Here is a 12,697-nt window from a genome sequence, read left to right as displayed (position 1 = left end):
AAACACTTTCAACACATCTGTGTATACTCAGCATATTGACATTTCAAACTCACCTCATCTCTATATCTGAGTCATGCTGTCATGATGGAATGCTGGTATTACCTATGTGTGTTAATAATGGAATTGATCAACACACGTGTTTCTCTTCTGAACGTTTGGGTTAATCGTGCACAGGCCCATGGCATGCCAGGAATAAAGGTGAACTAGAGTTGCCAACGTAAGCAAAACTCAATCACCCCCAAGAGTCTATTTGAGGAGGCCAAACTTAACCCACTTGTAGTGCCAGGCCTGTGTCTACATCTCACTTATTAAATCTAACCATCCATGGCATGACATTGTATAGTGCACCTTTTACTTTAATGAAAAGTAATGTTCTTCATGGTCTTGAAGTTGACCAGTTCTGAAATGAATTTGGCTGTGCAATAATTTAATCTAAAGTAAAGTACTGTGTATAATGCTAACATCGTGGTATAATTCTGGAATCCTGAAGAACGTTCTAAAGGCTTCTCTTCAGGGATCTTAAACTCTCCCCACATGAAGTATGGTGATAGGAAGATATGTTTTAATGACAGAGCAGAGAAAGTTCCCCACATTACAAGCCCAAGTCAGACATCCTTCATGCTTCTTTCGAGTTCTATTTGATCTGAGACAAGAAGCAGTATAACCTCATTGCTGTTTTTATTATATTACTGCAATATATTTCATAAGGATTGTAATTGTTGCACTAGTGAAAATACAATAGTAACATCAATATTAGATGAACCTCAGAGTATATTATTAACTACTTCTCCCTCCCTGTTTTCTTTCACTCTGAGTTGAAACCAATAGAAAACAATTGTCAGTCAGAGGGGATTTATCTAGTCATGAAATTGTACATAAGCTACATGGCCAAAGGTATGTGGACAAAGGCTCCTGAGTGGTGCAGTGGTCTAAGGCACTGCATCTCAGTGCTAGAGGCGTCACTACAGACCCTGGTTCAATTCCAGGCTGTATTACAACTGGCAGTGATTGGGAGTCCCATAGAGCGGCGCACAATTGGTCCAACGTTGTCCGGGTTAGGGTTTGGCTGGGGTAGGCCATCATTATAAATAAGAATTTGTTCTTGACTGACTTGCCAAGTTAAATAAAAGGTTAAATAAATACAACTGCTCGTTGAACATCTCATTCCAAAATCATGGGCATTAATACGGAGTTGGTCCCCTTTTTGCTGCTATAACAGCCTCCACGCTTCTGAGAAGGCTTTTCAGTAGATTGCTGAGGTTACTTACATCTATTCAGCCACAAGAGCATTTGTGAGGCCTGGCTCGCAGTCAGCTTTCCAACTCATCCCAAAGGTATTCGTTGGGGTTGAGGTCAGGGCTCTCTCTGTGCAGGTCAGTCATGTTCTTCCACAATGATCTTAACAAACCATTTCTGTATGGACCTTGTTTTGTGCACGGGGGCATTATCATGCTGAAACAGGAAAGGGCCTTCCCCAAACTATTGCCACAAATTTGGAAGCCCAGACTTGTCTACAATGTCATTGTATGCTGCAGCATTAAGATTTCCCTTCACTAGAACGAAAGGGCCTAGCATGAACCGTGAAAAACAGCCCCAGACCATTATTCTTCCTCCACCAAACTTTACAGTTGGCAATATGCATTGGGGCAGGTAGCATTCTCCTGGCATCCGCCAAACCCCAATTTGTACATCGGACTGCCAGATGGTGAAGCGGGTCCAATGGCGGCGAACTTTACACCACTCCAGCCGACGCTTTGTATTGCGCATGGTGATCTTAGACTTCTGTGCGACTCCTCCGCCATGGAAACCCATTTAATGAAGCTTAATGAAGTTATTTAAATTAATGAAGTTATTGTGCTGATTGCATCCAGAGGCAGTTTGGAACTCGGTAACGGACAGACGATTTTTACGCGCTTCAGCATTCAACAGTCCCATTCTGTGAGCTTGTGTAGCCTACCACTTCGCGGCTGAGCCATTGTTGCTCCTAGACGTTTCCAATTCACAATAACAGCCCTCACAGTTTACCGAGGCAGCTCTAGCAGGGCAAAAATTAGACAAACTGACTTGTTGGAAAGGTGGCATCCTATGATGGTGCCACCTTGAAAGTCACTGAGCTCTACAGCATGGGCCATTCTACTGCCAATGTTTGTCTATGGAGATTGCATAGCTGTGTGCTGGATTTTATATACCTGTCAGCAACAGGTGTTGCTGAAATAGCCGGATCCCCTAATTATCAAGGGGTGTCCGGTGTCCACATACTTTTGGACATGTAGTGTACCTTTGAATGTTTACCAATAAATTCTATACTCTAATTAACGGAGTTCTATGTACTGAAGTGGGTTAAGGTTAAAACATTTCTCTTAACTCCACACAAATGAAATGGGGAAAACTCATCAGTCAATTACGATATTACTGTTTATTCCATTTAAATGAAAATATGCAGATTAGGAGTCATCTTTCAAAGGATATATACATCAATATCTAGTTACATTTTACACTTTACAAGGGAAAAGAGTGCTGGACAGGTACATTTGTTGTGTATTTATAAATGTGCGTATTTCAATGAACTGATCATACGGACTTGATACAGACAGTTTTTTCTATTAGTAGCTGAATCCAGTCAGGCAAGTGAAATATTATAAGAACAGTCCTGTTGCGAGGGATAGGTCTACAGACCATTTACTTGAACGGGTTAAATGGCTTGAATGATAACAAAGAACTTGGTAGACTAAATGCTACTGTAGTTTATTTGTTAACTCTGGAGCTGATCAGTCTGGTATCCAGGCTACACACGTTTTAGCTGTGACTCTTGGGCTGTGACTTCAAAGCTAAATACAACCATACATCCCACTATTTCTTTTTTTGCTTAAGCCTCGGTCATATTGGATGATTAATTATAAACATATTGACGAGAACATTCATTAACACAAAGAAAATGTAAGGTTAGTTAGTACTGTACAACTCATAAACTTCAACAGCCAGCATAGTTTGACATTTGGTCGACTGTGTTTATTTTTTGTGTCACTCTGAACTTCCAAGTTTCAAATGGGCCACGTTTTACAGATATGTTTTATCTGATTCCCAAAGGCCCCATATCATGGACCTGCCAAATCAAACATTACTGCTTAAACTGGTTGGTGTGTAATGTAGAATTAGTTATAACCAAATATATAAAACAAATATAAAAAATACAACCTTATCAAGCCTTATCCCCAAAACAATGGAAACCAGTATTTTGAAAGTGAATTAATTTAACAAAAGACACAATACAGACTGTTCCATTTGACTCAGGATGCAAATACTGGCACTTATTGACTTTGGCATTAAAGTGTTATGACACACGCAACAGTCAGGACTCTAACTGCAGCTTGTTGATTAGATGCAGTTAACTTATTGGTAACACTTGAAAATGTCACAATATATGTGTTATGTCCTCTGTCACAACGTGGGAAAGAAACTTTTGCGAAACTGTGAATTACAGTATAACAACAAACTGTCTATTGTAGGTGGTTATTATAGGTACCACACCATTCTATATTACAGGCTTTAAAAACTAATGGTACCTAAAATTGTCATCTATTTGTAGGCCTATAGCCAGTTGTTTTTAGTGTAACCTACCCCTCTGGAATTGAGCCTTTCATTGCAATACATATTAGTTAGTTAAACACTAGTAGCTGTTTCTTTTATTATCCTCTGTGGAAGGAAAGAGAGGCTCTACTTTGCACATGATGTATAGTTCCTCCAATATAATTATAATGATAATTATATGGTTGTAATTCTATTCATTCCAATTCTATGGTTCCTCCATCTACATTCTTATCAGAGAAATCCCCATTGTCTTAGCACATCGATTCCGCCTGCACTGATGAGCGTTGCGTTTGGAGTGACACGATCTGACGTTAGACAATGAGAAATCCTGTCACTTCATGAATAAAACAGGTTAATGATACTACAGTACCTACCAAACAAACAAAAATACTACAAAACCTACTAAACCCACAGAAACAAAGCTCTTGACCTCATTGCTGGTGAGAAGTGTTTTTGTGATTTTGTGTTTTTGTGTTTTTCTTGTCTCAGATACAGTGTACCTTAATGATACCTATACTTTGCTGCTATGACATTTTCTCTATGTAAACCTCCTTACTTGCTGATGCAAAATTGACATGAACATTTATGTATGCTTGACACAGAGGTGTTAAACCAAGATTTTTTCTAAAAGTCAACATCAACCATCCTCCACAGATCACTAGACACATGATGCATTCTATATAGTAGTGGGAGTGGTTAAGAAATTCCTGACGTTGCAGCCATTCACAGTGTATAAAAATCAAAGTCAATTTACTTGATTGACTAGAGAAAGTTAAGAGATTCCTGTGTAAGGGATTAAACTCAGTATAAATAAATAAATAAAAGAGAGTACAATTTTTGAGATAATCTTTCATAAAGGTCCATTATCATGATTTTGAGGGGGTATACATACTGTCATTATAATACCTCATGACATAATCACCAATTAGCATAGGAAAACATTTATTAGAATTCATGGACTTAATCCATATGACCAGCTATGAGCTCCATGCTCCAATCTCCACTTCTTAATGCCTTTGTGAATTTAGCACATGGAGCAAAATGTCATGTGTCATGATGATACACTTATATAGGCATAATGACACAGTTATGCATACACTTTCAACTAAAGTATTCCCTGTATTTAACTAAGTCATTTGATTTATTTTTTGTAAGAAGAAAAATGCTGTCAGTGTCTTCCACACCTTGTAGTATTCATAATGCCATCTGGGGATAGTAACAGAACCACATAGCTCTGATAACCTAAGTGATTAAGTCAGTGATGGATGTCAACTGAAGGGCTGGTCTTTTAAAAAAAAGTTTTCTGTTTAGAGTTAATAACGCTTCAGATCATTAAGCTTGAAATCTTTGCTTGGTACAAAATAAAAATGTTTTAGCCCTCTAATAGCAGATCAGTGAAAGGCTGAAACGCAGCAGTGCTACCCGCAGTTTTCAAGATGTGCAAGTGGAAACATGAATAATTGATGATGTGGAAGAAGAAATGTCATGCAACTTTTGTTTTGCACTAAAGCACTGCCCCATTGCACAGTGTAAAATGCTAGTGGTGACGCAGGGTCTATAAGAAATATACATGTATACAGTATTGCACAAAGTCTGCACAACTCAATGTAAGTATTTTAAGAATGTACATTTTAATTCTGATTTGTTTATTAAATAGACTGGAGTAACATCTGCCAATATCTGTCTGTTGAAATATGAAACATATTGTCTCATAAACTCTTTTCATCCCTTAATCTTGGCACTGTCATTTTTATGACTTATTATTATTGCTTGAATGGCACTCATTTACATGAAAATCATATGTTTTGTGACACAATGTGCAAGAACTTCATCTGTATTGTGTTGTGTTAACCTCAAATCTAATTATTGGCTTTGATCATTGGTCCATTTGCAGTAATATGAGCAGACCAATTCTATATGGCTTCTATATGATGATACTGTATCATTATTTACTGCTATACTGTTGGTCTTTGTGCTTCACCAACCTGCAGATTTCTTTCTGTACGTTGTCACTGCATCTCTGTAAATGATGCTGTTTTAGACATAACCACAGGCAGACAGGGAACTGTTGTTTCAAGAAGATGCCCATGCACCACCTGTTTGTTATCGCCGCGTGCCACACAGGCAGTGAAGGAGACTACCAACCTGTGAACTGAAATGTATTTTAATTTTATTTTACCTTTATATAACTAGGCAAGTCAGTTAAGAACAAATTCTCATTTTCAATGACAGCCTAGGAACAGTGGGTAACTGCCTGTTCAGGGGCAGAACGAAAGATTTGTACCTTGTCAGCTCGGGGGTTTGAACTTGGAACCTTCCGGTTTCTAGTCCAACGCTCTAACCACTAGGCTACCCTGAAAAGGATATATGGATCTATTTCAAATCTGCAAATGGCATGGTATGAAACAGCAAATGGTTTATTAAGACTTTCTACTTGACAATGAGGTGTGACCAATGATGTACATAAATGTACATATATATGCATGCTGAAGAAAAATAGAGCCAATTTTGTTGGAAAGGAAAGGGTTAACACTGAGTTTTGTTTGGTGGTCTCTTGGGCGATAAATCCAGCTAGCTAAATCAGCCATTGGCTAGTCCATCAGAAGCTAGATATAAGGCATCTGCCATCTACTCTCTTTATGTAGTGTTGTCTCGTCGTGATGTGTGTTTTCTCCTATATTTATATATATTTTTAATCGTTTTAATTCCAGCCCTCATCCCCGCAGGAGGCATTTTGCCTTTTGGTAGGCCGTCATCGTAAATAAGAATTTGTTCTTAACTGACTTGCTTAGTTAAATAAAGGTTCAATTCAATTTAAAATGTAACTGTATTAGGTCCACATTTTGGAGTGACAGTGGAATCAACCAATCACATTTTGACCGTTTTTACGAAAAATATGGAAACTTCAGCCTTCTCAAAGGCCAACAGGTCACAGGAGCAGTAGATTTCCCATGGTCTAGCTAGCTATCTTTTGCTGAAAGCCAGTTTGCAGCGGCAGCAGCAGGTGTTATCGAAGAGGATGTTGTTGCTAATTTGTTAACTTCTCCCTTTTCAAGAATAACTTTCAACAATAAGTTAAGTATAAATGATCATCATCTGGTGAGTGGAACTGTTTTTTTTTTATTGGAGCTCGCTGATAGCCATCTCTTTGAAAATAACTTGTGTGTGAAACATTGATGCATTTAAACTTTAGGTCACAGGTTACTTTGTGCTAAACATTAAACATTTTCTGCAATGGGAAGTAATTATTGTATATTTCGATAAGGAAATAATTAGCCTAATGGTTGTGTTTTTGCATTCTTATGATTGGGACCTACTGGCTTATTATGTCATAGTGAATGGTCTGCTTTTTAACATCATGCTGTGTGTGGCTGCTGTCTTTCCATCAGCCCTATGTAGTGGTGCTTGGAGAAGTGTGTATACTCTGATTTGGCAAACATTTTCCCTAACAGCCTGCACAACGAAGGAAAGGCACCCTGTGTGAAAATTCCTATATTTTTCTGTTATTTTTATTTTTCCTATATATTTTTCAGATTTGCATTCTCAAAATTAAACTTTTTGTTTTATAGAAAAACAATAAAAATGACATGTTCTAAGTCCACAACAATGCTTAAACTACATCAGGAGACCATTTTGGAGGCCTGGGAAAAATCTACAAACATATATTTTGGGGGGGTGGGGGGTGCTGAGGAGTATTTTTGTAATAATAATGTATTCTTTTTTTGTTTTTGCTCAATCTGATTGGATGGGCCTGGCTCCTCAGAGGGTGGGCAAATGGGGCATGATGACAGAATTGTGCATCACAAATAACTTACCAAGACTTCGGACTAAACTTTTTCAATACCTGGTTTGCATATCATTGTTGCCTTAGTTAGCATTTTACTCCGCTGATCTCGGCTGGTCTCTGGAAGAAATTACATGTCCTCACTGTCCAAGACCAAGTCAAGACCGAATGCAACTGTATCCGACACAAGACCGAGACACTCAAAATGTGGTCTCGATACAAGACTCCTACATCACTGGTAACTACAATGTTGATCCATCCTCAGTTTTCTCCCAACAGAGCCATGAAACTCTGTAACTGTATTAAAGTCACCATTGGCCTCATGTTGAAATCCCTGAGCGGTTTGCTTCCTCTCCGGCAACTGGAGTAATCAAAAAAGTGTTAAACAAATCAAAATATATGTTATATTTGAGATTCTTCAAAGTAGCCACTCTTTGCCTTGATGACAGCTTTGCATACTCTTGGCATTCTCTCAACCAGCTTCATGAGGTAGTCACCTGGAATGCATTTCAATTAACAGGCGTGCCTTGTTAAAGGTTCATTTGTAGAATTTCTTTCCTTCTTAATGTATTTGAGCCAATCAGTTGTGTTGTGACAAAGTAGGAGGGGTTTACAGAAGATAGCCTTATTTGGTAAAAGCCCAAGTCCATATTATGGCAAAAAGAGCTCAAATAAGCAAAGAGAAATTACAGTCCATCATTACTTAAAGACATGAAGGTCAGTCAATAAAGAACATTTCAAGAACTTTGAAAGTTTCTTAAAATGCAGTCTCAAAAACCATCAAGTGTTATAATGAAACTGGCTCTCATGAGGACCGCTACAGGAAAGGAAGACCCAGAGTTACCTCTGCTGCAGAGGATAAGTTCATTTGAATTACCAGGCTCAGAAAATTCAGCACAAATATATATTTCACAGAGTTCAAGTGACAGACACATCTCAACATCAACTGTTCAAAGAAGACTGTGTGAATCAGGCCTTCATGGTCGAATTGTTGCAAATAAACCACTACTAAAGGACACCAATAAAAAGAAGAGACTTGCTTAGGTCAAGAAACACGAACAATGGACATTAGACTGGTGGAAATCTGTCCGTTGGTCTGATGAGTCCAAATTTGCGATTTTTGGTTCCAACTGCCGTGTCTTTGTGAGACGCAGAGTAGGTCAAGATGATCTCCGCATGTGTGGTTCCCACCATAAAGCATGGATGAGGAGGTGTGATGGTGTAGGGGTGCTTTTTTGGTGACACTGTCTGTGATTTATTTAGAATTCAAGGCACACTTAACCAGCATGGCTACCACAGAATTCTGCAGATATACGCCATCCCATCTGGTTTGCGCTTAGTGGGACTATCATTTGTTTTTCAACAGGACAATGACCCAACACACCTCCAGCTATTTGACCAAGAAGGAGAGTGATGGAGTGCTGCATCAGATGACCTGGCCTCCACAATCACCCAACCTCAACCCAATTGAGATAGTTTGGGATGAGTTGGACCACAGAGAGAAGGAAAAGCAGCCAACAAGGGCTCAGCATATGTGGGAACACCTTCAAGACTGTTGGAAAAGCATTCCAGGAGAAGCTGTGTGAGAGAATGTGTGCAAAGCTGTCATCCAAGCCACATTTTACTCCTGGACGTTTTAGCCTAGCCATAAAAGGGGTTGAATACTTGAATAATTGACTCAAGACATTTGAGCTTTTCATTTTTTATTCATTTGTACAAAAAAAATATAAATGTAATACGTTTTAAATTCAGGCTGTAACACAACAGGATGTGGAAAAAGGGATGTTAACACTTTCTGAAGGCACTGTGTAAATATACATAAATAAATATGTAAATATGGTTCATGAGAGCACTACAGAAAAGTTTGTTAAAGTCTGTAAGAGATGAAATGAAGTAATAATGGTTCATTCAACATTAAATGGCAATTTTAAGGAATGTCTACATGATAGAGGTGAAAGGAGTATTAGCATGTTGTACTGTTAATAAATGTATCCGGCCGTAATCTGCTGTGTGTAACATGTACGCTGGGAGTCGGGAAGCAAGTACAGAGAGTGAATCATTTAATAAATAAACAAAACATGGAACAAAACAAGAAACACGAAAAACACACAGACAAGAAACAGAATCAATAACTGCCGAAGAAAGAACCAAGGGGAGTGACAGATATAGGGGAGGTAATCAGGAAGGTGATGGAGTCCAGGTGAATCTCATGAGACCCAGGTGCAAGTAACGATGGTGGCAGGTGTGCGCAATAATCTGCCGACGTCAAGAGCTGGAGAGGGGGAGGGGGAGTACACGTAACACTGTGTTAGCATTCAGTAACATTAATTTAACTTTGTGAAGGCATACTATGAATTACCATTTACCTAGCAAATAATGCTAAAGTTCTCATCTATGGCGAAGCAATTGACATGCATTTCACGTTCTGGTGTTTGAGTTAGGCCTACAGACATGTTACTGTCTCACAGATCCAGAAGAACAAATTGCTGCATGTTTCATCATTCTAGCTCTGTAAGGGATCATTGAAAGTAGCAGGGTGCATCAGCTATATACAGTCCTCAGTTCCATGCATGTTATTAGGCTCTCCAAGCATCTAAAAACCTAAAAGCACACAATACAATCAGATGTCAATGTTGCACCAATTCTGTAAAAGACACAAAAATAATTTTCTTACCTTATGGTCGGTGGTGTGCCATCCACCCATGTCGTGGTCGATTCCATTTCTATGTCAGACAGAGCAATCCAGTACCTCATTTTTTGGAATCCATTGTTAAATTCCTAGCATATTGGCAGAAGAAAATATATTGGCATACTGGCATCAACAGTCCCACACTAGTTTCCCTCCTTTCTTTCTCTCACCTGTTCCTCTTTGCTGTTTATGATCACCAGGTCTGCTCCTCTCCTCTTGCAGTCCTTTCTACTCTCCTCCCAGGATTTAGTTTCAGTAGAGATGTAATACCAACTGGAGCCGAAAAACCTCCATCCCCGTCTTACCATCCCTGTTGAAAAGCAGCATAATAGAGCAGTAGAAAAGTAGCACTCATGTCCATATTGACACAAAAACATTAGTGAATTATCCATTTAGATATATAAATATTATGGTTGTTTAAGGATTCCAAGATGGTGAATCAATGACTGTTTACACTCTCGCTCTCCTTTTTCAGATAAAGTACAACTCACTTAGCACACAGTTGAAACTGATCTCTCACTTTAGTCATGGTATCATAATTTGTCTTCATCTGGTCTGTAGCTTTAATTAACTGGTCTCTCTCATTAATTAACTGGTCTCTCTCATTAGTCACGGCATTGAAACTGGTCTGTGCCTGGTCTCTCTCGCTAGACATGGCAGTGAAACTGGTCTCTAGTTGGTTTCTATCTTTTAAAGTGACATTGAAAAGGGTCCGTAGCTGGTCAGTCTCTTCAGTTAGGTTATTGTAACTGGTCTGTAACCAGTGTATGAGTGCAGAGTTGGCTCTAAGAAGAGAAACTAGGATTTAGATTGCAGAAAGAGCCTATGATTCATGAGCTGTTTGTTATTTTCAGCATTATATGTACAACTCCTTTATCTTTTGAAAAACATGCAGTTTAAGATTCTCCAGTTACAAGCATGTCATTACTGTAGTTTGCATAATTTTCCTGATTTTGCTAACTATATTTCAAAGCTATTTTGTCAGAAATAATTTCAATCACAGAAGCGGTGCAGGGAGACATTGAGTGTTAATTGTACAATGCACAGCAGACCAAAGCTCACAGTGACCAGTCTGTAGACTCTTCTCCCTGGCCCTGTATTCTCAGCTCCTGGGTTGGTTAGGAAACAGCAGAGGAAGGCACTGAATAACGCCTGTCTACTTCTTGACAATGACATTGAATGTACAACTAGCAAGGTAGTAACCTAATTTGTGTTGTCCCTAAAAACAAAATGCATCCTTATCATGACACATTATAACAGGTTATACATCCATTTGTCCATGGAAGAGGAATTTAGCCTGACAGGATGTTAGGATGTTGGTTTGAATCCAACATCCTAACATAAGCTCTCTTACCTGTTTTTTCAGCCTCTTCTGAATCATTTGCTTCAGTCTTCATGTGTATATCCTTTGTATCCTCGGAAAGGTTTCCATGGTTCACATTGATTTAAGAATTTCCTGCTCTGACAATGTCTTCCATCTCATGTGATGAAGTATGCGTGGTGACAGTGTGGTTCTCCACAATGGACAAGCTCTGTGATTGAGGAACTTATTTAAGCAAATTGAAAACAGGAAGCTGGTATATCAGGGACAACATTTAAAGTTTTTCTTATCATTATTCTTCCTCCTATATATTGCCCTACCTTTCAGGTCTCAACTTCTGTCAAAGTTTTCATGTGGTTTTGGCACAGAGGAAAAGATAGACTGACCTTGTTGATATCCTGGAAAAGTGGTTGCCTCTCCATTGATATTATACTTTATTGGTACTATTGCTTCCCAGCATGATAATTATAAGTGTCAAAAAAACCTGTCATTCAAAGTAGTAGTAGACAGGAATAGAAAAATTATGTTGGGCTACTACAGTGTTAAATTGTTTTAAATCCATGAGTGATGATTCATTGGAAGATGGTATTTACACAATTAAACCCTTTACACCAATAGTTGTCACAAGTGCTTTAGTAGGACCTAACCTGGCCAGGACCCCAAAATATCAAGCAGAAGCACAGTGGCAAGGAAAACTCCCTAGAAGGAAGAAACCTTCGAGTGGACCCATAATCAAACATACAGTGCATTCTGAAAATATTCAGACCCCTGTCCTTTTTTCATATTTTTTTACATTACATTACAGCCTTATTCTAAAGTAGATTACATTTTAAAAAATCCTCATCAATCTACACACACAGCTCACAAATTACTGCACCTGTACATAGCCCACCTATAATTTAGCCCAAACAACTACCTCTTTCCCTACTGTATTTATTTTATTTTATTTATTTATTTATTTTATTTTGTTCCTTTGCACCCCATTATTTTTATTTCTACTTTGTACATTCTTCCACTGCAAATCTACCATTCCAGTGTTTTACTTGCTATATTGTATTTACTTTGCCACCATGGCCTTTTTTTGCCTTTACCTCCCTTATCTCACCTCATTTGCTCACATTGTATATAGACTTGTTTCTACTGTATTATTGACTGTATGTTTGTTTTACTCCATGTGTAACTCTGTGTCGTTGTATGTGTCCAACTGCTTTGCTTTATCTTGGCCAGGTCGCAATTGTAATTGAGAACTTGTTCTCAACTTGCCTACCTGGTTTAATAAAGGTGAAATAAAATAAATAAAAATAAACACACAATA

The 12,697-nt window shown here is 38.4% G+C and overlaps 1 protein-coding gene across 1 annotated transcript; it reads right to left on the bottom strand.

Moving 5' to 3' along the window:
• Window positions 1-8,939: 8,939 nt before the first annotated feature.
• LOC127906307 (C-type lectin domain family 4 member E-like) lies at window positions 8,940-10,370 on the bottom strand. Its single transcript, XM_052457917.1, has 3 exons — window positions 10,232-10,370; window positions 10,047-10,150; window positions 8,940-9,644 (listed from the first exon to the last, which is right to left on the bottom strand). Exons 1-3 carry the CDS (start codon window positions 10,367-10,369, stop codon window positions 9,638-9,640), a joined length of 249 nt encoding a protein of 82 aa, XP_052313877.1. The 5' UTR covers window position 10,370; the 3' UTR covers window positions 8,940-9,637.
• Window positions 10,371-12,697: the final 2,327 nt, after the last annotated feature.

Source organism: Oncorhynchus keta, chromosome 12 (genome assembly GCF_023373465.1).
Source record: "Oncorhynchus keta strain PuntledgeMale-10-30-2019 chromosome 12, Oket_V2, whole genome shotgun sequence".
Taxonomy (NCBI): Eukaryota; Metazoa; Chordata; class Actinopteri; order Salmoniformes; family Salmonidae; genus Oncorhynchus; species Oncorhynchus keta.
This window is presented reverse-complemented; position numbering and strand designations above follow the sequence as displayed.

Excerpts from the sequence above, each read along its gene's own strand:
- LOC127906307 (XM_052457917.1), bottom strand. The coding sequence starts at position 10,369 with ATGGTAAGACGGGGATGGAGGTTTTTCGGCTCCAGTTGGTATTACATC. Across the intron at positions 10,151-10,231 it reads TAAACAGCAAAGAGGAACAG|GAATTTAACAATGGATTCCA; the intron begins GTGAGAGAAAGA and ends CCAATATGCTAG.